General features: G+C 43.1%; 1 protein-coding gene across 5 annotated transcripts in view; it reads left to right on the top strand.

Annotated features, from left to right (window-relative positions):
• Nucleotides 1-7,099: 7,099 nt before the first annotated feature.
• Nucleotides 7,100-27,174, top strand: part of ARHGEF6 (Rac/Cdc42 guanine nucleotide exchange factor 6) — a gene marked incomplete at its 5' end in the record, with an annotated part of 144,493 nt that continues 124,418 nt past the window's right edge. For 2 of the 5 annotated variants that reach the window (XM_080652835.1, XM_080652834.1), the window contains 2 exons: nt 7,100-7,264; nt 8,506-8,589. In XM_080652835.1, coding sequence (XP_080508961.1) covers nt 7,100-7,264; nt 8,506-8,589 — 249 coding nt within the window. Of the gene's footprint in view, nt 7,265-8,505; nt 8,590-17,865; nt 18,492-27,174 lie in introns of those variants that run through there. The other 3 variants (XM_080652832.1, XM_080652831.1, XM_080652833.1) reach the window with 2 other exon arrangements.

Here is a 27,174-nt window from a genome sequence, read left to right as displayed (position 1 = left end):
AATCATACCCTGCTTGTGGGAATGTAAATTTATATAATCATTTTGGAAAACAATGCTTTGGACATCCTGATGAGGTTAAGGACTAGTAGTAGGAGTAATTTAACAAGCAAGGTGAAAAAAAGATGGTAGGCTGTGGTTAGAAAAGTATAGTGTTCGAATTCACTATTTAGGAGGCAGAGAAATTTGTATGATGACAAAAGTACAAGATGTGACCTTACAAGTGTTTGGATAATGTGGAGGAGTATTCATTGAAGATAATGAGGCATGTCAGTCTGTGTACAACCAGGACAGAAAAATCACAGAGGGATTTGAACAGAAAGAATTTAACATAAAGAATTATTAATGATAACGGGATTGGAGTAATGAGGGATTGTCTAGTAATATGTAAAGGGAACTCTAAAAGGATCTAGAAATAGCAGATATACTATCTAATAGCAGGCAATATAAAAATAATATATTATAGCCATTCCCTTAGAGCTGTGATACTCCATGTCTCCTCCCATAGTAGAGATCCAGGCCTTGTTAGAGAAGTTGCTTTGGTGCTGAGTCAGTGGATCTCCCCGGATATCTGCCCTCTTGAACTTGCTGAAAATGTGCCTCTCTAGGGTGTTGCTGCCTGTTACAAGGGAGGTGTCTCACCAGAGACACTCACTACAGAACCACCAAAAGGTGGTGCCAGGGAAGCTTCTATCCACTGTGCATTAGGAAGCCAATGCCACAAAAGGTGAGCATCAGGAAAGCTGGGAGCTTGGCAGGAGCATGTGGAGTGAATACACAGGAAATAAAAAAATCCCTTTTTCCTGCAATGTCTTTCCTCCATTATCTACTGATAAAACTTCATGTCATGCCAACTGTCAAAATAAAAAATATTTAAAGGACCCAGATCCATTTTCACAGAACAGGCATAAAGAGGGAAGATTCAGGTGGTCAAGGACCTAATAGTTCTAATCGTGGATTGTTGTTCTTGTGGATGACCCAGGTATTGGCAGAAATAAAGTTATTTCTCCAAGTATGACCTTGGTTCACCTGTATCAGAATCAAGTGGGGCACTTTAATAATACAGATTCCTTTGTCCCATTGCAGATCCTTTGAACTAGGGTATTGGGGAGTAAGGCCCCCAAATCTTTTTAACATGTGCCCCAGTAGATTTAAAATTCAATTATGAATATTTCAAACACATAAAAGTAAAGAAAATAGTATAATAGGTTCCAGTGTACCTAGCAACCAGTTTTAAGAAATGTTGGCATTTACCTTAGTTCTTATAGATCTTTATATCCTACCTAATAAAGAGGTAATATGCAAATTGACCATCACTCCAACATACAAGATGGCTGCCCCATGTGGACAAAAGATGGCTGCCACAAGATGGCCTGCAGGGGAGGGCAGTTAGGGGTGACCGGGCTGGCAGGGGAGGGCAGTTAGGGGCAACCAGGCCTGAAGGGGAGGGCAGTTGGGGGCAACCAGGCTGGCAGGGGAAGGCAGTTAGGGGCGACCAGGCCAGCAGGGGTGGGCAGTTGGGGGTGACCAGGCCTGCAGGGGAGAGCAGTTGGGGGCAACCAGGCTGGCAAGGAAGGGAAGTTAGGGGTGACCGGGCCAGTAGGGGAGGGCAGTTAGGGGCAATTGGGCTGGCAGGGGAGGGAAGTTAGGGGCAACCAGGCTGGCAAGGAAGGGAAGTTAGGAGTGACTGGGCCAGCAGGGGAGGACAGTTAGGATTGACCAAGCTGGCAGGGGAGGGCAGTTAGGGGCAATCAGGCCAGCAGGGGAGCAGTTAGACATCAATCAGGCTGGCAGAGGAGTTGTTAGGGGGCGATCAGGCTGGCAGGCAGCGAGCAGTTGGGAACCAGCTGTCCTGGATTGTGAGAGGGATGTCCGACTGCCTGTTTAGGCCCGATCAGTGGGATCAGGCCTAAACGGTCAGTCGGACATCCCTCGAGGGGTCCCAGATTGGAGAGGGTGCAGGCTGGGCTGAGGGACACCCCCCCCCCCCGTGCACGAATTTCATGCACTGGGCCTCTAGTCTATATATATAAAATCCTAAGTGACTGGAATGACTGGAAGGATAGGTCGCTATGATGTGCACTGACCACTGGGGGCAGATGCTCAATGCAGGAGCTGCCCCCTGGTGTCAGTGTGCACCCACAGCCAACCTCCCGTGGTCCCTCCTCCTGCCCCCCAGGCTGGGATGGGGAACCAGGGGTTGGTGGTGGCAGACGTGGCCCCTTTCCCAGGGGGGCCAAGGGCCAGCTTCCTCCTTGGGGCCGGCAGCCAACCTCCCATGCCTTGTCCCTCCCCCTGGCCGGCAGGCCCTGATTGGCTCACCGCCTGCCCGCTGTGGTGGTGGCACAGGGGTGAGGGAAGGAGGAGGGGGGAGGCGGGGAACCGTGCCGTGGCAGGGCCCCGATGATGGTGGCGTCGGCATCCGGTGTCCATTCCTTCCACGCCCAGCCTGGTGACTGTTGCTTCCTCTCTGGCCCAGCCCTGATCGGCCTGGCCCCGATCGGTCCTGATGGCTGGTCCGGCCTGGGGACCCCACTCATGCACCAATTTGGTGCATCAGGCCTCTAGTTTTTAATAAAATGTTACCTAATTTGGCTCAAGTTCCACTCATTCCTTTCTCCTTCCCACACGAGGTGATTATTTTTGTACATTGCTGTTTGTAAATCATTGCTTTAGGTGATGGAGAGCCTTTGATGGTTATTGAGTAGGGATATTACACTATTAAAGGGGTGTTTTGGGAAAATCAACCAAACTGTTGTGCCAGAGAATTCATTAGGACAAGTAGTGAAGGTAGGAAAGCCAGTGAGGGCACAGGTTGTGGCTCATGGTATTAAGGATCTGAAGTAGAGTGAGAGACTTTTGCTTTTTTCACTCATACCTTTATGTGAAGCCTGCTCTTTGTGTTGCTGTGACCCGGCTCTTTGTGTTGCGGTGACCTCCAGTCTTTCAACCCTCCTCCCTGATTCCCCAGTTCATCAGAACCTTTCTATCATCACTGGCTTCCTTACCCAGCCAGGGTTTCAAGGTTACTCATTTCACCCATATGCTTGCTACTGTCCCAGAATTCCTTGCTTTTTTGACATTTGAACATACCAACCCTGACTTCCAATCTTTATACTAATAGAACTGTTTCTTCTGCCTTGAGGAGGAGGCCTTGTCTTTCTGATTTTACTTGATGACTTAGAGCAGTGGTCAGCAAACTCATTAGTCAACAGAGCGGCAACCCATGGCTCATAAGCCGCAGGTGGCTCGTGAGGCACAGTTTGCCGACCACTAAGTAATTTGCTACAGCCAGTGTCCAAAATGAGGCAGATTTTCATCTAGATGACCTCAGTGGACTCAAATCTATTTTGAACTAGGCTGAGTTCCTGAAATTACTCAGGCTTCTTTGGTCTTCATCAGAAAATGTAAGTGATACCTCAATAATACTGCCAAATTTATTTGTCTCAAGAGTACAATTTTGATGAACAATTGTGAAAACTGTCCAAATAACATATAAAAATGTAAGTAAGCAGGTCAGATTTGGAAATTTATTTTATCAACAAATGGATTTTGATTTTATTTCCATTACATGAACTTGGCCATAGGTCAAAAGTCAATTAAAAGTTTTAATTGATTATACCTATTTTGCTTATAAGTATAATTACATCAAACCAAACATTTGGATGCCAAATCTTTGTTATAGAACTATAGATGCAACAACATGAATGAATCTAAAAAGAATGATGTTAATTGAAAGAAGCCAGACAAAAAAGGTGCCAAGCTGTGTACTTCCATTTATATAAGATTAGAGGCCCGGTGCATGAAATTCGTGCACGGGGGTGTGTGTTCCTCAGCCCAGCCTGCACCCTCTCCAATCTGGGACCCCTCGAGGGATGTCCGACTGCCCGTTTAACAATCCAGGACTGCTGGCTCCCAACTGCTCGCCTGCCTACCTTCCTGGTTGCCCCTAACCGCTTCTGCCTGCCAGCCTGATCACCCCCTAACCACTCCCCTGCCAGCCTGATGGATGCCTAACTGCTCCCCTGCCAGCCTGTTTTCCCCTAACTGCCCTCCCCTGCAGGCCTGGTCACCCCTAACTGCCCTCCCCTGCAGGCCTTGTCCCCCCCAACTGCTCTCCCCTGCAGGCCTGGGTCCCCCCCAACTGCCCTCCCCTGCAGGCCTGGTCACTCCTAACTTCTCTCCCCTGCAGGCCTGGTCCCTCCGAACTGCCTTTCCCTGCAGGCCTGGTCGCCCCCAACTTCCCTCCTCTGCCGGCTTGGTCACCTCTAACTGCCCTCCCCTGCAGGCTTGATCGCCCCCAACTGCCCTCCCTTGCAGGCCTGGTCCCTCCCAACTGCCCTCCCCTGCTGGCCTGATCACTCACAACTGCCCTCCCTTGCAGGCCTGGTCCCTTCCAACTGCCCTTCCTTGCTGGCCATCTTGTGGCGGCCATCTTGTGTCCACATGGGGGCAGCCATCTTTGACCACATGGGGGCAGCCATCTTGTGTGTTGGAGTGATGGTCAATCTGCATATTACTCTTTTATTAGATAGGATAGAGGCCTGGTGGATGGGTGGGGGCCAGCTGGTTTGCCCTGAAGGGTGTCCCGGATCAGGGTGGGAGTTCCCTTGGGGCGTGGGGCGGCCTGGGTGAGGGGTCTGTGGTGGTTTGCAGGCCGACCACAGCCCCAGTGACCCAAGTGGAGGCCCTGGTATCTGGGGTTTATTTATCTTCTACAATTGAAACTTTGTAGCCTGGAGCAGAGCCAAGCCTTCTGCTTGCAGCCATTTCTGTTGGGATTTATGTATCTTCTATAATTGAAACTTTGTAGCCTTAAGCAGAGGCCTGGGCTGGCCAGGGCTGCAGAAGCTTGGCTTCCTCCATCGTCACGGGCAACCCTAGCCTCCTGCTCTTTCCAGCTCTGTGGCTGCCGCCATTTCTGTTTGGGTTTATGTATCTTCTATAATTGAAACTTTGTAGCCTTGAGTGGAGGCCTGGGCCGGCCAGGGTGTGCGGAAAGCTTGGCTTCCTCCATTGCCGGGGAAACCCAAGCCTCCTTCCTGCTCTCTGTGGCGGTAGCCATCTTGGTTGGGTTTATTTGCATATTCGCCCCTGATTGGCTGGTGGGCGTGGCTGGTGGGCATGGCTGGTGGGTGTAGTGTAGTGATGGTTAATTTGCATATTACTCTTTTATTAGATAGGATCTTAGAAAAGGCAAAATAATACTGTATATGGATACTGAAAACAGATTGGTGGTTGTCTGGGATTTTGGGAGAAGGGAGGGATGAAGGGTTAAAAGATTACAAGGACACTTTTGGGGGTGATAGAAAGGTTTATCTGGCTTGTCTGTGTGTGTCATTATATCACAGGTATATACATATGTCAAAATTAATTGAATTAGTACATATTAAATATATGTAGTTTATTATGTCAGTTATACCTCAATAAGAGTATAAAAATCATTAGCAAGGAAAAATGTTTTAAGACATTAAAACATAAAAAAATCCTTGTTATAATCAGGTAGTGTCTATACCTGGGACATTATATGAGTTCATTCATGCATTCATTCAGCATTTTTGAATATCTGCTGTGTACCAGGCACTCTGCTGGAAACAGTGTTAAACAAGATAGACAAGACCCCTACTCTAGGAAGGTTACATTCTGATAGAGGAGACAGATCAAAAAGTAATAATAGTAAAGTGTGATAAGTGTTATGACAGGGCAAGAAGGGGAAGCTTTGGGAAACATTTAGGAGGCTAATCTAAGATGATTATTTGGTAGTGTAGTATATGCCTAAAGCTGTGTTGAAAAGGATTCTGAAGCTTAGGAGGATCCCACATATGAGAATGGGTAGTGATGGTGAGTTTCATGCATTTACCAATATGAGGAGGCTATACTGTACTGTTAAAGTTGGCCTTATAAATTTCCCAGTAGTATGACTATTTCAACTGGTCCTAAAAATGTTCAAGAATAGTTCAATAACTTTTATTATAGCCCAGTTTTTATCTTCAGAGAAGCATTTTTAATGTAAAGTGTTTATTGTTTGGGAAACATCAATCTTCCAGACTGTAGTATAGACAGAGGACAAGTGCTTTTTTGTTCTCAAAAATTCTGTTTTCAAGTGTTTTGTTGTGTTTTTTTGTTTTGTTTTGTTTTACCCATTTATGTGACTGCTTGAGCTTCTGCTAAGGGTATGCAGCTGGATTGTGTAGTGAAATCAGGTCTAGAAAAATAATTGCTCAAGAATGCAAGTAAACAGGATGTCAGATGTTATCCTTAGCCTATTTCCCTAAACATAACTTTTTGGCTGCAAAGTAAAATGCCATTCCTTTAGCTTCTGACTATATACAGTGATGGCTGACAGCAGGCACAATCTTCATTTGCTTGGCACTGTGTTACCATGCAACTCAACATGTTTTGCAAGCAATGATCATAACATACCATCTCTGGAAACAGTTTGAGGAGATTCAGCCATTTCATGGAATAATTTTTATGAACCTACCTTCTTTGAGCCATTTTGTGCCAGCAGAGCACCCTACGAGGCTCAGATCTGTCTGACCTAAGAGCCAGTTGGCATCTTCCTCCTGACAGAAGCCAGATTTTCACTGGGGCTAGACTATTTATTGACAGCATTTTCCCAGACTGGCCCAAGAGTGTCTCATTTCCAAGGTCCCCTGAAGTGCTGGCTCACCTCTGTTTTCCAAGAGCGCTTGCTTCCTTCTTTCTCCTCCCTCCCTAGCATCCTCCTCACTTCCTTCCCTTACAGCTTCTTGCACTGTTGTTGTTTTTTTTCTCCCCTTGGTGTGTGTTCGTGTGTGCATTTCTTCTTTTTTTTTTTATTCTAATGAATTTGTTTTACAGATTTTGAAAAAGAAAACCAGTGTTATCCAGGTTTTTACATTAATTCTCTTCCCACATCTTTGAGTGTGATCTCTGTGGTTTTAAAATCCCATAATTTGAGTGAGTTCCAACGTTGTCCAAGAAAGTTGTTTTAAAGCTTTGCTCTGCAAGCACCAGAAGAGAACTCATAAAAAGGAAGACAACAGCAGATGCAATCGCGGATGTGGCTTCGTCCTTGCAGCTGCCCCAGAGAGCTGTTCCGAGCGTACAGTTCTAAGGAATGAATCCAGAAGAGCAAATCGTGACATGGCTTATATCCCTGGGAGTTTTAGATTCCCCCAAAAAAACTATCTGTGATCCGGAGGAGTTCTTGAAGTCCTCGCTGAAAAATGGGGTAGTGCTGTGCAAACTGATCAACAGACTGAGGCCTGGCTCTGTAGAAAAGGTAAGGGACATTTATAGTATCTTTAGGAGTGCTAACTATGAGAGAGCAGCAATAATGTAATGCTTGAGATTTTCTATTGTCCCGGTCTTGGGACTCTCCTACTTTAATCTCTAAGAGTTGGATATTCTTTCTTACTGATTTTGTAGTTTGAAAAAGTCAGAAAATGAAATGTTATCCTTTAGTAATTGGCCACCAAGAATAGTATTATAAAAAACTGTTAAGCCACTGATACTAGGGGACAAGGAGAACACCCATATCACAAGCTTATTCTAAAAAAAACACCGAACCTGACAAGCTTATTCTGTCATAGAGATACGTGTTACACCTCCCTGTGTACTGAGGACATGTTTTAAACTTGGAGTACATATGAGTCTGTGGAATAATGGGATGATTTATAACAGATGTTGATGGTGTTTAGTGACAGTTTGACTAAAATCAATGTAGATTTTCTTCCCAAAGAAATAAAATATCCATTGAAAGAGAGGCTATTTAGCAATTAGGAGAAATAATCCCAATGGCACATAGGTTTGTTAAAACAATAAAAAACAAATAAATGTTTCAAGTACAACATGTGTTCAAAGTGAAACTACCCTTATTCTCTTTTAAAAATACAAAACTTTTAATATTGGAAACCCATGGTCATGAGAATGGACAGTTTTCAAAGCAAGCACTTTAAGTCAGTTTAAAGGTAGAGTCATGCAATTATGTTCTTAAGGTTAGCAGGAATGTGACTCTGAGTAGTTCTTTTGCCTTCCTGAACTAGTTTGTATTTTTATTGAAAAAGTTGATTTACTTATAATTTCTTAAATTTAAAAAGCAGTGAGAAAATGGTGGTAATGTAGATTTTTGTGATCAGATGCAGAGAAAAACAAAGGGTAAAATATACTTGAATAAATCATCATGAAGAGGAGGGAGCGAGGTAGTAAGTTGAAAGCAAAACCAAACTCAAAAAACTATCTGGGTTTCTCTGATTTGCTATCACGATACTCAGGCAAAAAGCATGAGAAAAAAGTTATAAGTAGAGATGGCTTGAGACTAAAGGTTTGGTGACATTTGAAACAAAGACCAACCGTTTAGATTTTTGCATCACTTCCTTTGGTGGTTATTTCTCTTCCTGGATTGACAGCAATGTTGTTCCCTGCCTTAAAAAGCCTGCCTGTGCAGTTATTAGCAAATGGTGAATATGGTATGTTTGATCTGGGATGACAGTCTCCAAGTGACACTTGACCATGTTTCTCTAGTACTGTCTAGAGCCTCAAACAGAAGCTGACTGCATCAAAAACATCAATGACTTCCTGAAAGGATGTGCAACCCTTCAAGTGGAGGTAAGCCCACCCAGATTGCCTTTCTTGTTGTCATTGTTTTTTCACTCTGCTAGTGAAGATGGTGTTCTAGTAAAAGTCCTTGGTTTATTTTCACTGTTAAATAGAGGAAGCATTTTACAGAAACCATGGTTGAGACTGGTGACTCCAGTGGTGGCTTGATAGTTTAGTTTTTTCTGAAACCATTTTCAAAAGAAAACAAAACTCTTTTAGATACCAAGCCCTGAAAGCAGGCTTCTGGTGACAAAACTTGCATGGTGTGCTTCCCTACTAAGGGGAACTGGCTTCTGCAGAGGGTCACTGCATCCCCCTGAGTTGGGAAAAAAAGAAAGTCTATTGTTACTTTTTCCATTAACACTTTAGGACAGAGGCTTTGAAAAGCTGAGAGAACCTGACCCTGAGGTAGAAATTGTATATTAAATTATGTTGCATTTTTTTATATTACATGGATCCTTACTGTACTTATAGGGGGTTTACTAAAACTCAGTTGATACTTTTGCCTGTGTGCCAAATTACTTCACTTCTCTGGGCCTCAGTATTTTTACCTGTAAAATGGACACAAATAATAGGTACTTCATGGGGTTGTTTTAAAGATCAAATGAGATGCTGCATAATAATTTAGAACTAAAACCTCCAACCTCAAACCATGTCTATATATATATAAAAGCCTAAGTGACTGGCCGACCGGCTGACCAGTAGCTATGACGTGCACTGACCATCGGTGGGTAGACGCTCAACGCAGGAGCAGAAACCACAGGCATGGAAACATGGAACAGACTGATAAATCTCAGAGGGAAGGGGGGAGGGAGAGGGTGGGAAGAGATTAACCAAAGATCTTATATGCATACTAGAGGCCCAGTGTACCGGTGGGGTCCCTTGACCTGGCCTGTGCCCTCTCACAATCCGGGACCCCTTGGGGGATGTTGGAGAGCTGGTTTTGGCCCAATCCCCACAGGTCCGGCCAAGGGACCCCACTGGTGCACAAATCCATGCACCGGGCCTCTAGTATGACATAATGTATGTAGAGTGCTTAGTACAGGACCAGGGACATAAGAAGTGTAAACATTCATTAGTAGTAGTATTTCTGGGGAAGTATTAGTAGCAGTTTGAACATGGACTCTGACACTAGAATGCTTGAGTTCAAATCTCAGTTCTCTCTCACCAGTAGCTTTGTGAACTTCAACATGTTACTTAACAATGCTTTATGCCTCATTCTCCTCAGCTGTAAAGTGGGAATAATATCAGTACCTATCTCATAGGATTGGTGTGAGATATCAATAAATTCATGTTCATTGAAGGGTTTCTCACACATAGTATTCTCCAAATGTTAGCTAGTATTATTAATAGCAATACAAGTAGCTTTTGCCCTACATAAACTTTGCTTGCTTTAAAATTTTTCCTAAAGTTACCCATAGCATCAGGCTATGCTTGTCTCAGAATATTTTATTCCAGGTTCCTCCATTTGCCCAATTTTAGATCTATGTGTGTATGCACACACATGTCCATACATGCATATGTATGTGCATGGGCATGTGTGTGTGCATGGGCACCTGTGTATATGGTTTTTGAGGTAGTACGTATGGCCTGAGATCACTCTATATCCCTTATAGAATGATGGCTACTATGGAACAGGTAATAGTGTTTTCATTCTTATTTGGCAAATAAAAACATGGTGAGGTTGCCAATGATTTCTGCACTCTGAAGCTGCCAGAAGGTGTATTAAGCTGCTTTGCAGTTCTAAGAATACTAGATAATACAGAAACACCTCATGGGCATTGTTGGAAAATGAGTTGTTTCATAAAAGTGGATTTGTCTGATAACTAATGTTTACTTTTTTAAGCACTAATGCTTAAAATATTTTTATCCACTTTGAATAGAAGTATTTCTAAAAAGTATATCATAATTTTCATTTTTTAAAAAAAAGGCACTTGGCATATTTTAAATCTCTTTTTGATTATTCAGGCTGGCCTGAACATTATATGACTATTGTAATAAGGCAATATTGGCATCATGGTTAAGTACATACCTTCTCTAGTTGGACAGATTTTGGCCAGAGTCTTGGCTTGGTCAGTTATTGACTACTAGAAACCTGGTACACAAAATTGGTGCACAGGGGTGTGTGTCCCTCAGCCCAGCCTGCACCCTCTCCAATCTGGGCCCCCTAGAGGGATGTCCGACTGCCTGTTTTGGCCCAATCCCGGTAAGATCAGGCCTAAACGGGCAGTCGGACACCCCTCTCACAATCCAGGACGGCTGGCTCCCAACTGCTCGCCTGCCTTCCTGATTGGCCCTAACCGCTTCTGCCTGCCAGCCTGATCACCCCCTAACCACTCCCCTGCCAGCCTGATTGATGACTAACTGCTCCCCTGCCAGCCTGATTGCCCCTAACTGCCCTCCCATGCAGGCCTGGTCCCCCCTCAACTTCTCTCCCCTGCAGGCCTGGTCGCCCCCAACTTCCCCCTTCTGCCGGCCTGGTCACCCCTAACTGCCCTCCCCTGCAGGCCTGGTCCCTCCCAACTGCCCTCCCCTGCTGGCCTGATCACTCACAAATGCCCTCCCCTGCTGGCCTGATGCCTCCCAACTGCCCTCCCCTGCTGGCCATCTTGTGACAGCCATCTTGTGTCCACATGGGGGCAGGATCTTTGACCACATGGGGGCAGCCATCTTGTGTGTTGGAGTGATGGTCAATCTGCATATTACTCTTTTATTAGATAGGATAGAGGCCTGGTGCACGGGTGGGGGCCAGCTGTTTTGCCCTGAAGGGTGTCCCGGATCAGGATGGGTGTTCCCTTGGGGCGTGGGCGGCCTGGGTGAGGGGCCTGTGGTAGTTTGCAGGCTGGCCATGCCCCCCGGCGACCCAAGTGGAGGCCCTGGTATCTGGGATTTATTTATCTTCTATAATTGAAACTTTGTAGCCTTCAGTGGAGGCCAGGGCATTCCAGGAACTTGGCTTCCTCCATCACTGGGGAAACCCAAGCCTCCTGCTCGTTCCGTGGCTGCAGCCATTTTTGTTGGGATTTATTTATCTTTTATAATTGAAACTTTGTAGCCTTGAGTGGAGGCCTGGGCCGGCCAGGGTGTGAAGGAAGCTTGGCTTCCTCCATTGCCGGGGAAACCCAAGCCTCCTGCTCACTCCGTGGCTGCAGCCATCTTGGTTGGTTTAATTTGCATACTCGCTCCTGATTGGCTGGTGGGCGTGGCTTGTGGGGTAGTGGAGGTGTGGTCAATTTGCATATTACTCTTTTATTAGATAGGGATGTGACTTTGAGAAAAGTTACTTGACTTCTTTTTTGAGGGGGCGGAGGAAGGATGAGGTCTTACTGCCCACTTTGGCTTCTGAAAACTGCTATTGGAATGCATGCACTGCTTCCTGGCATGGGATTGAAGAGTGTGGGGACTGGTAGCTGCTACAATGCTAAAAGCTGAAATAGACTGAAATTAACTTTGAATAGACCCCAGACCTCTAAATGGTTACATCAGACAGATTCTACCAGTACAATTGCTGTCTAGGTGGGAAGAAGGATTCCTGGTGTTTTCCAATATTCACAGAATTCTCTAAATCAATTATTCATTTGTTTTTTTATGGGGAGGTCGCTATTATGAACGAGGCACTGGAAATAGAGTGATGAGCAAGACAGTTACTTGGCCTCTTTAAGCTCCAGTTTCCTTATCTGTGTAATGGAGACATTAATCATATATTACAGCCCTGGACAGTGTGACTCAGTTGGTTGGAGCATTGTCCCGTGTACTGAAGGGTTGAGGGTTTGACTCCTGGTCAGGGCACATATCCAGGTTGTGGGTTTGCAAAAGGGAGGCAACTGATGGATATTTCTCTCTTACATTGATATTTCTATCTCTCCCTCTCCCTTCCTCTCTCTCTACAATCAATGAAGAACATATCCTTAGGTGAGGATTAAAAAATATAATAATAATATCTATTGCATAGGATTGTTTTAAGGATCAAATGAGAAAATACATCTAAGGCACTTAATATATCACTGTACATAAGGCATGCATACTAGCTGCTCAATGTTACTGTTAATATTAGGTAATATTGTATGCAAAATTATGCCTGTAAGGGGTATATAGGAGACTGTTGAGGCACTCCTAGAACCCTGAGGGAAGTCTAATTAAATCAATACATGAGACTGAAAGCTGAGCAGGGATGCACCCAGCAGCCATGAATACTGACCATCCAGTTTTAAGATTCTAGATAGCTAAGAGACATGCCTAAACACAAATCTTTGCAAAGTTTTAAAAATTAACTTATTTTGAACTGACCATATTTGACATGTAACATTGTGTAAATTTAAGGTGTACAATGTGTTACTTTGATACATTTATACATTGTAATATGCCCACATTAATAATTATAGTACAATATTGTTGTCTATATTTATTATACTGTGCATTAGATCACTATGACTCACTGCAAGTTTGTACCCTCAAACAACATCAATTTTTATCCCCTCACTTCATTCCCAGGTAACCACAATTTTACTCTCTTTTTTTTAAGTTTCACTTTTTTTAGATTGCACATATAAGTGATATCTTACCCTACTTGTCTCTCTCTGACTTATCTCACTTAGAATAATGTGCTCAAGGTCCACTCATGTTGTTGAAAACAGCAAGATGTCCATCTTTTTCATGGCTGAATAATATTCCACCATGTATACTAGTATACACCACATCTTTTTTATCCATTTATCCATTGATGGATACTTATGCCAGTTTAGATAGATTATCTCTCAGGCCTAAAGTACTTTGCATGGTGCCTAGTATAGGGCATACTTAATAGATTTTTGTTGATGATATAAAACTGTTAATGTACAAAAAATACAAGAACAGGGCTTGAATATTGCCCAGAACACACTATTATCTACAGAAAGATTATCAGTTTGAAATGGTCAGTTTGGAAATGCAAAACAATGAAGCTAGATATGCAATAGCACACTGACAGTTTCAATATTGGCTGTGGGACATAGTGATCACCTTAAAGAGCTGCTGCCGGGTGACCCTCTGGGTGGCCAGTTGGCCTTTTCAAATGACCTCCATCTTTGTGTTCTCATATGGCTATAGTGTCCTAGGGTCGATCAGGCTGTCAGGGGAGTGGATCAGAGAATCACACAGCTAGCAGCTGGCCAGGTTAGTCTGCTGAGACACCTGGGAAACAAAGCACTATCTGAAGCACCTTCCCAAGTTTGACAGTATCCTCTGAAACACAATTCTGATGAAATAAAAATCATCTATTTTTTCCTTTTGTTGCTTGTGTTTTGGGTATTATATCTAAGAAACCATTGTTTAACACAAGGTCATGAAAGTTTACTCCTATGTTTTCTTCTAAGAGTATTATAGTTTTAGCTCTTACATTTATGTTTTGGATCTATTTTGAGTTAATTTTTTTTGTATGTGATGTGAGGTAGGGTTCCCAATTCATGCTTTTACCTGTGGATATTCAGTTGTATCAACACTATTTGCTGAAAAGACTATTGTTCTCCCCATTGAATCGATTAATGTAGCTTTGCAGTAAGTTTTCAAATCAGAAAGTGTGAGTTTTCCAATTTTGTTCTTCATTTTCAAAATCAGTTTGGCTATTCTAAATCCCTTTTGTGCCCATATGGATTTTAGGACATGCCTGTCCATTTCTGCAAAACAAACAAACAAACAAAAAACACAGAAAAAAAGAAAAGAAAACAAACAAACAAACAAAAACAGCTGGAATTTTATAGTGATTACGTTCAATCTGTATATTGCTTTGGAGAGTGTTGCCATCTTAATAATATTAAGTTTTCTGACCCATAACACAGGATGTCTTTCCATTTATTTAGGTCTTTTAAAATTTCATTAAACAATGTTGTGCAGTTTTCAGTGCACATGCCTTGTACCTCCTTGGTGATATTTAATATCATACCTAATAAAGAGGTAATATGCAAAGTGACTGTCACTCCAACACACAAGATGGCTGCCCCCATGTGGACACAAGATGGCTGCCACAAGATGGCCAGCAGGGGAGGGCAGTTGTAGGCGATCAGGCCAGCAGGGGAGGGCAGTTGGGGGCAACCAGGCCTGCAGGGGAGGGCAGTTGGGGGCAACCAGGCCAGTAGGGGAGAGCAGTTAGGGGTGACCGGGCCAGCAGGGCAGGGCAGTTGGGGGCAACCAGGCCAGTAGGGGAGGGCAGTTAGGGGTGACCGGGCCAGCAGGGCAGGGCAGTTGGGGGCAACCAGGCCTGCAGGGGAGGGCAGTTGGGAGGGACCAGGCCTGCAGGGGAGGGCAGTTAGGGGCAACCAGGCCGGCAAGGGAGGGCAGTGTGGGTGACCAGGCCTGCAGGGGAGGGCAGTTGGGGGCAATCGGGCCAACAGGGCCAACAGTTAGGCATCAATCAGGTTGGCAGGGGAGTGGTTAGGGGGTGATCAGGCTGGCAGGCAGAAGCGGTTAGGAGCAATCAGGCAGGCAGGCAGGCGAGTGGTTGGGAGCCAGCAGTCCTGGATTGTGAGAGGGATGTCCCAGATTGGAAAGGGTGCAGGCTGGGCTGAGGGACACCTTCCCCCCCCCCCGTGTACGAATTTTATGCACTGGGCTCTAGTGTGATATAATAAAATATCTTGATGGTATTTTATTCCTTGGTGGTATTTTATTCCTTTTGATGCTACTGTAAGTGGAATTGTTTTCTTAATTTTATTTTTGGATTGTTCATTTTAAGTGTATAAAAATGCAATTGATTTTTGTATACTGATCTTGTATTCTTCAACTTTGCTGAACTTATTTATTAGTTATAATAGTTTTTCAGATTCTTTGTGGTTTTCTTGTCATCTGTTCATAAAGATATTTTTACTTTTTCCTTTCAAATTTGAATGCCTTTTATTTCATTTTCTTCCTAATTTCCCTGGCTAGAACCTTCAGTACAATGTTGAATATAAGTGATGAGAGTGGACATCCTAGTCTTGTTTTTTATCTTAGGGGAAGTTTTTAGTCTTCCATCATTAAGTATGACGTTAGCTGTGGGTTTTTCATAGATGCCCTTTATCAGGTTAAAGAAGTTCCTTTCTATTCCTACTTTTTTGTTTGTTTTTTAATCATGAAAGGATGCTAGATTTTTCAAAGTTCTTTTCTGCTTCTCCTAAGATGACCATTGGTTTTTGTCCTTTATTATATTGATATGTGGCATTACATTGATTAATTTTGATATGTTAAGTCAATCTTGCATTCCCAGGATAAATCCCAGTGTGTCATCTTGGATACCCATATAGAGATTTGTGTACATCTGTGACTATTCTTGAAGCATATTTGTTCATAGAAATAAAATTACTGAATCAAAATTCTATAGGTACTCTCAAATTCCCCTACAAAAATGCTATATGAAGTTCTACTCCCACCGATAGTGTAGAAAGTGCCTTCTTCCTCATGTCCCTGGCAGCCCTCGATATTATCTTTAATGTTTGTTAAACTGCTGGGTGAAAATGGTATTTTATTTATTGCTATATTTTGTATTTCATGATTCTCAGTGAGTTTGGACATCTTATCACTACTTCTTATCCATTTGTATTTCTTTTTCTGTGACCCAAATATGTATATCTGTCCTATTTGTTTACAGAATAGAGAATGCAGGGTAAACACATAGGCCTCAAGAGTAAATATTCCAGAATGTATGAAAAAAATCTTCATGTCTAGGTAGAATGTTACTAATGTGATTAGGAAGTCCCTTGACAACAGTAGTCTAGCAATGGTAGTTTTGTTTTTGTTTTGCCTTTGAACTTGGTGGGAGTCAGGGACATACACAGTCCTTCTGATCCTTCCGGAGTGGCCTGGATAGTTGGTACCTCTCTGATTGCATTGTTCTGTGGCTAGTTTTCCTTACAGCCAGGCTTCTCCCACCTCATTCCCAGCAGGTCCTCTTGCTTTGTCTCCTGCCACCCTTACTACCAACCCATTGCCAAGGACCTGCTACCATCTCTTATCCTGCTCCTGGGCCAAGCCTACTTTGTAAAAGATGTTTTATTCATGAAGAATTTAATTTAATATATATGAGGCTCATTTTGTGCTTCTATCTCTCTTTCTTTCTCCCTTCCCCCACCCCCTCTCACCAGCTGGTGTCAGTAAGGGTTTTTCTCTTTGTCCCCACCCCCTCACTGCCTCCTGTTTCCTTGACTCACTCCCTCTGCCTTGTCACTGGAGCAGCATGGGTGCCCTACACAAAGTGGGGCCTGTGCGATGGGTGATTTGCTATTTCACAGGGGCTGCTCTGCAGGGAAGCAGTTTTGGAAGGAAAGCAGATTTACTAATGATCAGGAGTCAAGGCTAAATTTCCCATAGAAGAGCTCTAGCTCTAGGAGAGTAGAACCTCCCTGGAGGAGTGAGGTATAAGGGCAGGCAACTACTCAGTAACTGTAATGGCTATCAGCAGACCTTCCTTCAAGCCCGGAGCTTGCCACTTGTGTGAAGTCCGAGTCCCCTTCTCTAGGCTTCTGTTGACTCATCTGTAAAATGAAGAGCCTAGAGTAGGGATTGGTAATGTCTAACTATTGGACACTATTTTTAATTGGCCCCTTTCCATCAATTTCCACTCGGCAAAACTTTGTATATTTAGCTGCTCAATTTGAGCTAGTGGGAAGACTGAAGAGGATTTGGGTAAAATTTTCTTTTCTGTTGAACAAATTTGACACTCTTAGTGAGTTTCATGAGTTACATTAAATGGCACCCATGACTCTGGCCATCCTAATCTTTTACCGAATGCATTGTATTTCTTTAAAAATTGGACTTCAATAATGTTGTAAATATTTTCCATCTATCATGAACCTTTTTATTCTCCCTCAAAGAGACTTTCGATTTGGGGCCTGTTATCAGAGATCCCAGGAAGGGCATCAAGGTTAGTTCAGGGAAGGGAGGCATTTGGAGGGCCCTTGGAGAATGCTTCCTTGCTTGGGTGTCTCCGCTGCTCACCAAAGAACCTGGGGTTTCGAGTGGAGTCCGGGGGTGGAGGAGGACATGGACCACTAGGACAGGCTAGTCTGTGAGGCCAGGATTCCCGCCTGAGGCTCTGGCACTGGCCCACCGCAAGCCAGACGCCAACAGCCCTGAACTCAGGGCTGAAGCGGGAGGCAGCAGCATGCGCAGTGTGGCAGTTGCCGCTACACCGGAGCTTCAGCAGCTGCTGCAGCTACTCGGCTGCTGCTGCTGCTTTGCCGTCCGCCGCAGTCACTTCCAGTTCCTACTTGGGTGATCCAGGTCCGGGTCACTGCTTCCCCGCCGCTAGCCCGGCCTCTCGAGGCCTCCCTCCCTCCCAGGCAGGAGGGGGCCAGCGTGGGCAGCTGAGCAGGGTCCTGAAGAGCCGCAAAGGCAGGTTCCCAGGCAGCCGATCCAGGCCCGCCGCCGCCGCCGCCGCCGCCGCCGCCCCCGAGCGCCCTGGCCCGCTCACTGCCAGCGCACCCAGCCGGGTTCATCTCCCGCCACCCCCTTCCTCGCATTCGGCCCCTTGGTCCTCAGCCCACCGAGGGGCACCATTCTGGAAGCAAGAACTTGAGGGCAAGAATCTGGCTTCCCTTTAGGTTAAAAAAAAACATAAAGGGATAAAAAAAAAAAAAAAATCCCTGGACCGAGAGGTTACGGGCGTGGCACAGAGTTTGGAGACTGGCGCCCCCTCCTCGCCGGCGTCTAAGAGCAAAGTTGCAGCCGCCCCTCCCCGCCCGGGGGAGCCGAGCCCAGCTCTCCAGTTTCGCCCTGGTGGCGGCTGCGCTTAGGGCAGGGTCCCAGCTCTGGCTGGGTTGAACGGTTCCCGCAGCCTTGGCACAGGTTAGCCCGTCTGCTCGCCGGCCGGGTGACTCCGGAGGACAAGCCGCTTCCAGGAGACGGCGGAGGCACGGCTGGAGTCAGCGAGCAGCTGGAGGACAAGCGGGCAGTGGCCGAGCCAGGTGACCTGCCTGGGGGGCAGCGGGTTAGGGGAAAGGGAGAGCGCGAGGGTTCGGGGTGGTGCCTAAGGACTGCCCCTTAGAGGGGAGCTGCCCTTCCACTGCCTTGGCTCCCAGCCCCAGTCTCGGGGTTCCTTCTCTGCCAAGGCCTCCCAGTGAACTGAGATCCGGGGTGCCCGGAGGGAGGGCGGGGGCTGAGGGCGCTGAGCGAGGACGCGCCAAACTTAGGGGCGAGTTGTCCGGCTCTGGCCGCAAGGTTTGCATCAGACCGGATTCCTTCAACCCCCAATCAGGGCAAGGAGTCCACAGTACTGTTTTTTTTTTTTGTTTGTTTGTTTTTTTAAATACGAATTTGATGCCTCCCCTTTCCATCCCCAGCATCGGTACATTTGGGGATATTTTCGGCGATGAGTATACAGGTCTGTCGCAGGAATGGTTTGTGGATGGGGAAAGACCTATACTCTACAAGATGTTCCAACCTGCCTGTAGTTATTTTCTAGTCATTAAAAAACCCAACAGGTATTTGAGCTATTCGTTTCTTATCTCTAGAGTGGAGAGCCCTTAAGTTTATCTCTGTGTCTTAAAAAATCTTACATTTGTATTTTTGGTTTGTTACTGATTTTGGATATAGAGGTAACTCACATGACTTTTTCTTTTTTTAATGTGTAGTGGGAATAAAAATAGAGTAAAGGAATATATTTTTCTATGCAACTGTGTATATTTTTGTCAATAAAAGCTTTACATAAAACAAACAAATTATAGAATAGGATAAATTTCAGTTGATGTTTTGTAAAGTATTTAAAAATTGTAAAGCAACTGCTTTTCTTACTTATATTTGCTTGGCAACCCCACAATTTGTCCTTGAACTTCCTATCTTAATTTTGACATTGACCATGGTAAGAAGAGCTTCAATGACATCATTTGCTCCAGCAACAGTTCTGGTGTTCCGTGACTGAAAGCACTTCTCTCCAAAATGTAAGGCCGTGCCTGCTCTTGTACTTCAGCTGAGGCATTTCCAGGGATTTCTCTTAAGGGAAATATTTTGCTACCTGCCTGGCGATGTTTCAGTCCCTTCTTACATAAACGAGCTTCAGGCTATTGTAGTCTCCTCCAGGTGTGCTTGAAGCAGTTAATATCAGAGAGTTCTCAGTCTTGAGGGGTGGTGCTGGTTGGAGTTTGGAACAAAGTAAATTTCTAGCTAGTATTCTCATCTTGCATTTCTTTGCTGCTTAATTTTTTTGGAATGTCGTCTATTTATCTGCAACTTACTGGGCATTTGAAAGATGGCATTGCTTTCATTTGACAGAGAAACAAAAGTTTAGCTCACTAAAGTCAGGCAGCTTACCAGTGGTAGTATCAAAATTCTGACCTGGATCTCCTGCTTTCAGCTCAAGGTTGTGTTTGTTTGTTTTTACTAAAACATGACTTTTTATACAAAAGTATTTCATTTGGCACATGTTTTATGGATGGCATATCTTTTGAGCTACCAATTTTTTTCTATTCTTTGTACCAACTCACATCTTGGCCTTGTCTTTGCATAAGGCTGGCACTGTTCTTAGGAGAGAGTACAGGAGCAAAGCTTTCGAAAGGAGGGTCTGTGGTTTGCATTTCCCACGGATGGCCTCCTCTCCATTCATCTTCAGGGATAACAGGTGCTGAATAGAGTGAGTTACTAGGGCCCCAAAAATGTCTGATATTTGTCTGACATCATTAGTTCAAGTATAATATTACTCCAGTCTTTACAAAGAAACTCATTCAGGAGGAGAAATTGGAGAGTATGAGTTTTGTTCATTTAAAGCAATCTGCTCATCACTGTACATAGGGAACTTAGATGTGAAAGAAGAAAAGGAGTTGAGTACCTAGCATTTCTCTACCTACTGTTTTAGGTACTGTGCTGGATGATTGATGTTATTCTATTTAATCCTCACAACAATCCCAAGAGGGAGGTGGCATTGTGCCCATTACACAGTGCTGGTTTGTGGATGATCTAGACAAATGTCTCAGCTGCCAGTCTCACAGTGCCAAAATGTAATCGCTGATATACACCTTACTCCAGAAATCATTCTGTTTGCCATGTGTCAGGCTGTCTCTCCAAAGGAAATGATGATAAATACAGGAACACCTAGCCCCTTGGTTTTCAGATATGGCTGTAACTAGAGCATGTCTGGTGTGGTTCAGTGGTTGAGCATTGACCTATGAACCAGGAGGCCGTGGTTCAATTCCCGGTCAGAGCACATGCCCACGTTTTGGGCTTGATCCTCAGTTGGCGGGGGGGAAGGGGGTGCAGGAGGCAGCCGATCAAGGATTCTCTCTCATCATTGATTTTTCTATCTCTCTGTCCCTCTCCCTTCCTCTCTGAAATCAATAAAAAATTACATATATGTATATATCCACATCTATATATATATTAAAAATATAAATGTTGCCCTGGCCAGTGTGGCTCAGTTAGTTGGGCATAGTCCCATGCACCAAAAGATTGCTGGTTCAGTTGTTGGTCAGGGCACATGCGCAGGTTATGGGCTCTATCCCAGGTGGGGGGGCATGTGGGAGGCAGTTGATCCATGTTTTGCTCTCACATGGATGTCTCTCTCTATCTCTCTTTCTCTCTCTCTCTGTCTCTTTCTCTTCCTCTCTCTCTAAAAAATCAATTTAAAAAATCTTTAAAAAATGCAAATGTTGGGGAGGGCTCCCTCCCATTGAGATTCTGTGTGAATTGGTCTTTAGTGAGGGCCAGGCCTTGGTATTTCTTTTTATTTTAATGTTTAAGTGAACTTTATATTAAATATAACATGAATTCAGGAAATTGTACAAATCCTAAGTATACTAGTATAGTCTGATGAATCTTTACAAATTGGACATATCCATATAATAACCAGCACACCATTTAGGGAACAACATTTTCAGCACCCAGAAGCTACCCTTGTGCCCCTTTTAAGTCACTATCCCTCACCAGCAGACACCACTGTCCTGACTTCTAAGACACTCAATTCTTTTTTTCTGTTTTGATATTTTATATGAGTGGAATCATACAGTATGTACTTGTTTGTATGTTATCTTTCACTCAAGGTAGCATTTTACAAGTCAGCTATGCTTTTGCAGGTAGTAGTGGTTTTTTTTTTATTGCTAGTAATATTCCATCATGTGGATATACCATATTTTGTGTCTCCATTCACCCATTGATGGACATCTAGGTTGTTTCCAGTTTTTGGTTGCTATGAATGAAGCTACTGTGAATATCCTTGTGCATGTCTTCTGGTGCACATTTCTGTTGGAATTTATACATAGGAATGAACTGCTGGGTCATAGGGTGTGTACAAGTTTAGCTTGAGTAGGTACTGCCCAATAGTTTTCCAAAGTGACCAGGTCTTGTTATTATTTCATTTTTTAAAGATCCCCAAGTGATTTTAATGTGCAGCCAGAGTTGAGAACCATTTTGATGGCTAATCTAGTGTTCAGCAATATAGCAACCTCTAGTGTCTGCCACCTAGCTGAGAACAATAAAGAGATATCAGCTTTCTTCTCAGCCTCAGATCTTCTAGAAAAATCTCTGCAGGATTGGGCAGCTGTTGTTCATTTTCTCATATTCCCTTGTGCCAAGGTACTTTTATTCTGTCTGTCCACTCTCACTATGGTAATCTGTGGACACATTTGTCTCTTTACCAGTCTTGGAACTTCTCAAAGGCAGGAACTAGAGCTTGATCATGCTTATAATCCCAGCACTCAGTATTAGAACATGGCATATAGCAGGTGCTCAGTAAATGTTCATTAAATGAATGATTCATAGTATGACTGTATGGTCAGAGAAGGTTTGGGCTGCCAAAGAGTTGCCACAACTTTAAACTAAGACTTATGCACTTTATTCCTAGGAGACTGCTGTAGACCCTCGCTCAGAGTCTAAATTACTTTAATTAATCTAAGCATGTTATAATTATGGGTACTCTCATTGCTCATCCCAAAACTGATTAAAAATAGCAAATTAGATTAGATGAGATAAGTTATGTGGAAACACTTTGTGTAAAGTGGAAAACAGATGTGAATAGAAACTTGTGATAAAGGGAGAAGAGGGGCTCCTATAGATTAGATGAGTTGGCAATGGCAGAAAGAGTATATATCTAAATATAACATGGAAGAAGTGAAATAAACAGCACATCAAGAAAAGAGACAAAAAACTATAAAAAGCAGACACCCAAACATATAACCATCTGGGACCTTTTGGTGTAGGGTCAGGCAACCCAATACATGTGTGGTTGATCTAGTGGCTAGGATTTGTGACTCTCCCTGTCTTGTTCTGGGTTTGATTCCTGTCAAGGAAACTTTGTTCTTGAGAAGTAGTATAGTAGTGCATTGGCTAAGAGCTTGAGCTTTGCATTTGAACTGACCTGGGCTAGCCACTTATTAGGTATACTAGGAGCCCAGCACGCAATTTGAAATCGCGTGGCGCTGCCCACTCTTGAGTTGCTGGTCCGGCCCTGCCTCACTCCCCGGGCCCTGCCGCAGCTGCGGCCGATGCTGGTCTGACCCTGCCTCCCTCTCCAGCCCTTGAAGTAGCCACGGCCACTGCTGATCAGGCCCTCCCCCAGCACAAGCACGTGGAGGCCCCCCCCCCCCCCCCCCCCCGCCACGCTGCACGCGCAACCTCCTCCTGTCCGGTTGACCCGTTACGGCGTCCCAGTTAATTAGCATATTTCTCATATATATATATATATATATATATACTTTTTAAATATTAGGTGTATTCTAACTTCCTTGGTGGTAGTGGTATATTATATTAGGTATATGCTACTTTATTGTTAGTTATATGCTTATTAGGTATATGCTACCTCTTAATATTAAATGAGAGAATGCAAGTAAAGCACTTAGCACAGTGCCTGGCACTGGGTAAAGCTAGTTACTAATTGGAATTTTAATATATTTCAGTAGACTAGTGTTCACAAATGATAACATTGCATTATGAAAAAAAGTTCACTCAGTACAGTTATGTTATACAAGCTCTGTTGAAAAAGTGAGTCATGCTTTATAGAAAGATTTCCTTTTGAAATCTTAACATTAAAGAAAATTTGAATACAGGAAGGGTAAATTGTGGACTTGTGGAGAGATGGCTTCTTCAAGAGTTCTGAGGTTTTACACTAGTTACATTGAGAATTTAGACAGAGATGAAACAGGAAAATAAATCCAACCATATTATTTCTTAGTTCCATGTTTTATTGGCAGAAACCGCTTCTTTTTGGAAAAACATTCTTAAAAAATAAAGTTGAAGCTAAAACTCCCCACATATTTTCTAATACTTAATACCCCTTTTCTGAAGACAAAACAAAGTTGATTGTGTTTGGGAATTTTAGATGAATAGTGATGGAAGGCTCTGTTCTCATGTTAACAGCAGAAATTATTCTTTTCAACATTATTAACATCTTTCACTCACAAATGGAAGTGCTTTTTTTTCTGGACTTGAAATTCTTAGTGCTTCACATAATAGAAAATAATTTGAATTTAAATGAGAGGATGTTGAAATGTGTTTGAAATTATTTATATGTCATATTTAATTTGTTTATATCTTGTATTTGGAAGACTATGTAAACACAGTTTAAATTTCAGTGATATTGTAGCCCAGTGATATCCATGGAACAGAGATTGGAATTTTTAACTATAATTTCTGACAATAAGCATGTAGTCTTAAGAGTTTTATGAATTGGTTATAAAAGTTCATGCTAAGGCTCCAGATGTTTGTCTTGCTGCTGTTGTCAATGCTGAGCATTGCCAATTTTTAACTGCTGAAAACAATTTGTATATTATTTTCTTTATAACAACTCAGGACTAGAAATACGTTTGGGGATCCAGTTCGAAAGAGGAACTAGAGAAGACAAAACAACTATGAATTATTCAGTTGTTAACCACAGTAACTTCTTTAGCTACCATTTTGTGCTAATAATATAAACAATTTGATAGATTCCTCTTGGAATTGAAAAATCAGGAAAGCTTTCCACTTGTTCTTAGTCTATGCATAAACTAGAAGAATGTGAAAACTGAGTATTTTCAGTTTCTCATGTTTACCTGAATAGAATGGTTTAATTTTTGTCTTTTAAAGCAAGCATGTTTATTTTATAGTCACAATAGCTTGAAATTTGAAAATACACCCCAGAGCAAGATGCATGTTATTTTAAACAACTCAACAAATTGTTTTTTTTTTGTTTGTTTGTTTGTTTTTTGATGATGACGGACAAAAACATTCCCCCTTACCCTCGGAAAAAAGTAATAAACCTATTGAATTTGGCATAGTTTTGGGGGGGGGGAGGAATAAAAATCAATTGCCTCTATACAAAAAAACCATAGTATATAACACTTGAAAAGGAAACAGGTTGTTTCTGAATAGGTTGAATGTATATTGATAATACCAAAAATAATGTATTTTGTTAGAAAATTTGATCAAGGAATCTTCCTGACAGAAGATGTAAAAGTTACCTTGTTTTAAATCTAACTCACTCTAATTTAAAAAAAAAATTTTATTGTTTTTTTTAAAATAGGTTTTTTTGTTTTGTTTTTTTTTTGTTTTTGTTTTTTTTTTTTGCTTTCAGAGATTAAAGGAGAGGGAGAGAGACCTAGAAACATGAATGATGAGAGAGAATCATTGATTGGCTGTCTCCTGCATGCCCCCTACTGGGGATTGATCCTGCAACCTGGGTATGTGCCCTTGACTGGACTCGAACCTGGGACCCTTCAGTCTGCAGGCCAATGTTCTATCCACTGAGCCAAACCGGCTAAGGCAATAACTTTATTGTTGAAAGTATTACAGACGTTCCCCCTTTTCCCCCCATTGACCCCCTCCACCCCATTCCCGCCCTCCCTCAGGCCTTCATGTTGATTCTAATCCAGGCTGTTTCCGGGGGCAATGGAGCACAATATAGCTCTTATTAAAATCATACAATCTTGGCAAGCTATTCCCTACTCCAGCCCCATTCCCCATTCTAATTTGGTCATATGTTGTTACTGAGTTCCCTCTCTCCCCACAAGGATCTGTCTGAGAGATAAAGAGTTGACAGCACAGTATAAGGTATGCAAAACCATTGGTGATGACATTGGAGTTAACACCAAAAGGATGTGCAAGGTGTGGCCTTTGAATTGCAAATGAAGAAGTGTGAGGGACACTCGCCAGTTTTAGGGACTTTGCTTACCAACTTTTTAGAGGAGATATATGTCCACTCAGTCCAGAAGCTGCTCTATATCTGGATTTCAACACTGACAGTGCCACTTCCTCTGCTGTCATCTGGGGGGAAAAAAACTCATGACACCAGACATCTGTCTGATTAGCTCTAGGCTTTGTCATACCCTGGCACATTGGACCCTACAACATACAGGGCTGTGTGGGTTCCGAAATGTGGATCATCTAAAATAGCATACACTCACACATCATTTCTGTTTGACTTCTGGCAGAAGATTTACCTTCCTAATTAAGTTCCGCTTAGACAAATAGAGTAAAATCCCAGTTTTATACTTTCCTGGGACTTGAATATTATTACAGAGATCAGACATGTCAGTTGAGGGATTGAATAGGGCAATAGGGAAAAGAAGGAATTAAATTAAAATGAGACATAATGCAGCAGTTTGCAAAGCAGTGAGTTATTAAGGACTTGTTTCACCGGAGACAATGACATACAGGCTTCCCTACCCCTTGGAAGCATGGACATTATTTTAAGAGGTGTCAAAAGGTGTCAAGCTCTTAATATCTTTTATGAAGAGCCCAGTCTATGAAGCAGGCCTGTATGCTAAGGAACATTCTGTCTTGTAATTCGTCTGTTCTTGGCTAGGTCTCCAGGAAACTGGGGATATTTACCAAGGATTGCTGCGAAATGTATGTAAATCAAGAGACTTATTTAGGTATAATTAATGTGCACTATCAATAGAATGTAGTATTTTACTAAAATAGAAAATTAACCACTACTTTTGGGAAATGTATGTTGTGAATGTGTCACTAAGCATTTGTACTGTAGTATAACCAGTTTGCATTCTTTGAAGACATGCTGGTGTTTGAGAATGTGTTTTGAATTGAGAAATCCTGATTTGGGATTTTAAAAATCACCTTCAGGTGCACAAACTGTTAAACCATTGCTTCCCACTCTATTGTCTAGTAGTCCTCAGGTCACTTGTTATTTCTTATCTTACCAAAACTCTCAATTTCATTGGGTTTTCAAGGTGTGAGATTTGCACATTAGGACTCTGTGACTGTGATTCTACCAGGCAGTAACTTTGCTTCCTTTTGGTGAGGTGCTTTGACAGTATTCTTAAATTCTCTCAAGCATATTCTTCACAAGGAAGAATCTATTTTACCAAGTGATGGAATATATATGAGCCCTGATTTACCAAGGTCTACCAGAAAAAAAAAATGAGCCTTTTCCTGTCTTCCCTTCTGGGAAAGGCATGCCAAAAGGACAGGTATTTCTGTTGGAAGAAATATCTGTTTAAATTTTAGGTTGAAAGGAAAGACTGATGACAAAATACTTATTCACCATCTATATGGTAAGTGCTGTACCTGGCATTGTGGAAAGAGGCAGATGTACATGGGAAATAGTAGAATTTAACAGTGTATAGCTAGGTATCTAAGTTAGTGGCTCCAGAGTATAGAGCATAATGCAGAGTTCAGAAGAAGAAAAGCCCCCTGTGTACTGAGGTGTAGTGTTTGGGGAAGACCCCAATG

This window comes from Plecotus auritus (assembly GCF_963455305.1).
Source record: "Plecotus auritus genome assembly, chromosome: X".
Taxonomy (NCBI): Eukaryota; Metazoa; Chordata; class Mammalia; order Chiroptera; family Vespertilionidae; genus Plecotus; species Plecotus auritus.
The sequence above is the reverse complement of the archived record's forward strand: the minus strand, read 5'-3'. Positions and strand labels throughout refer to the sequence as shown.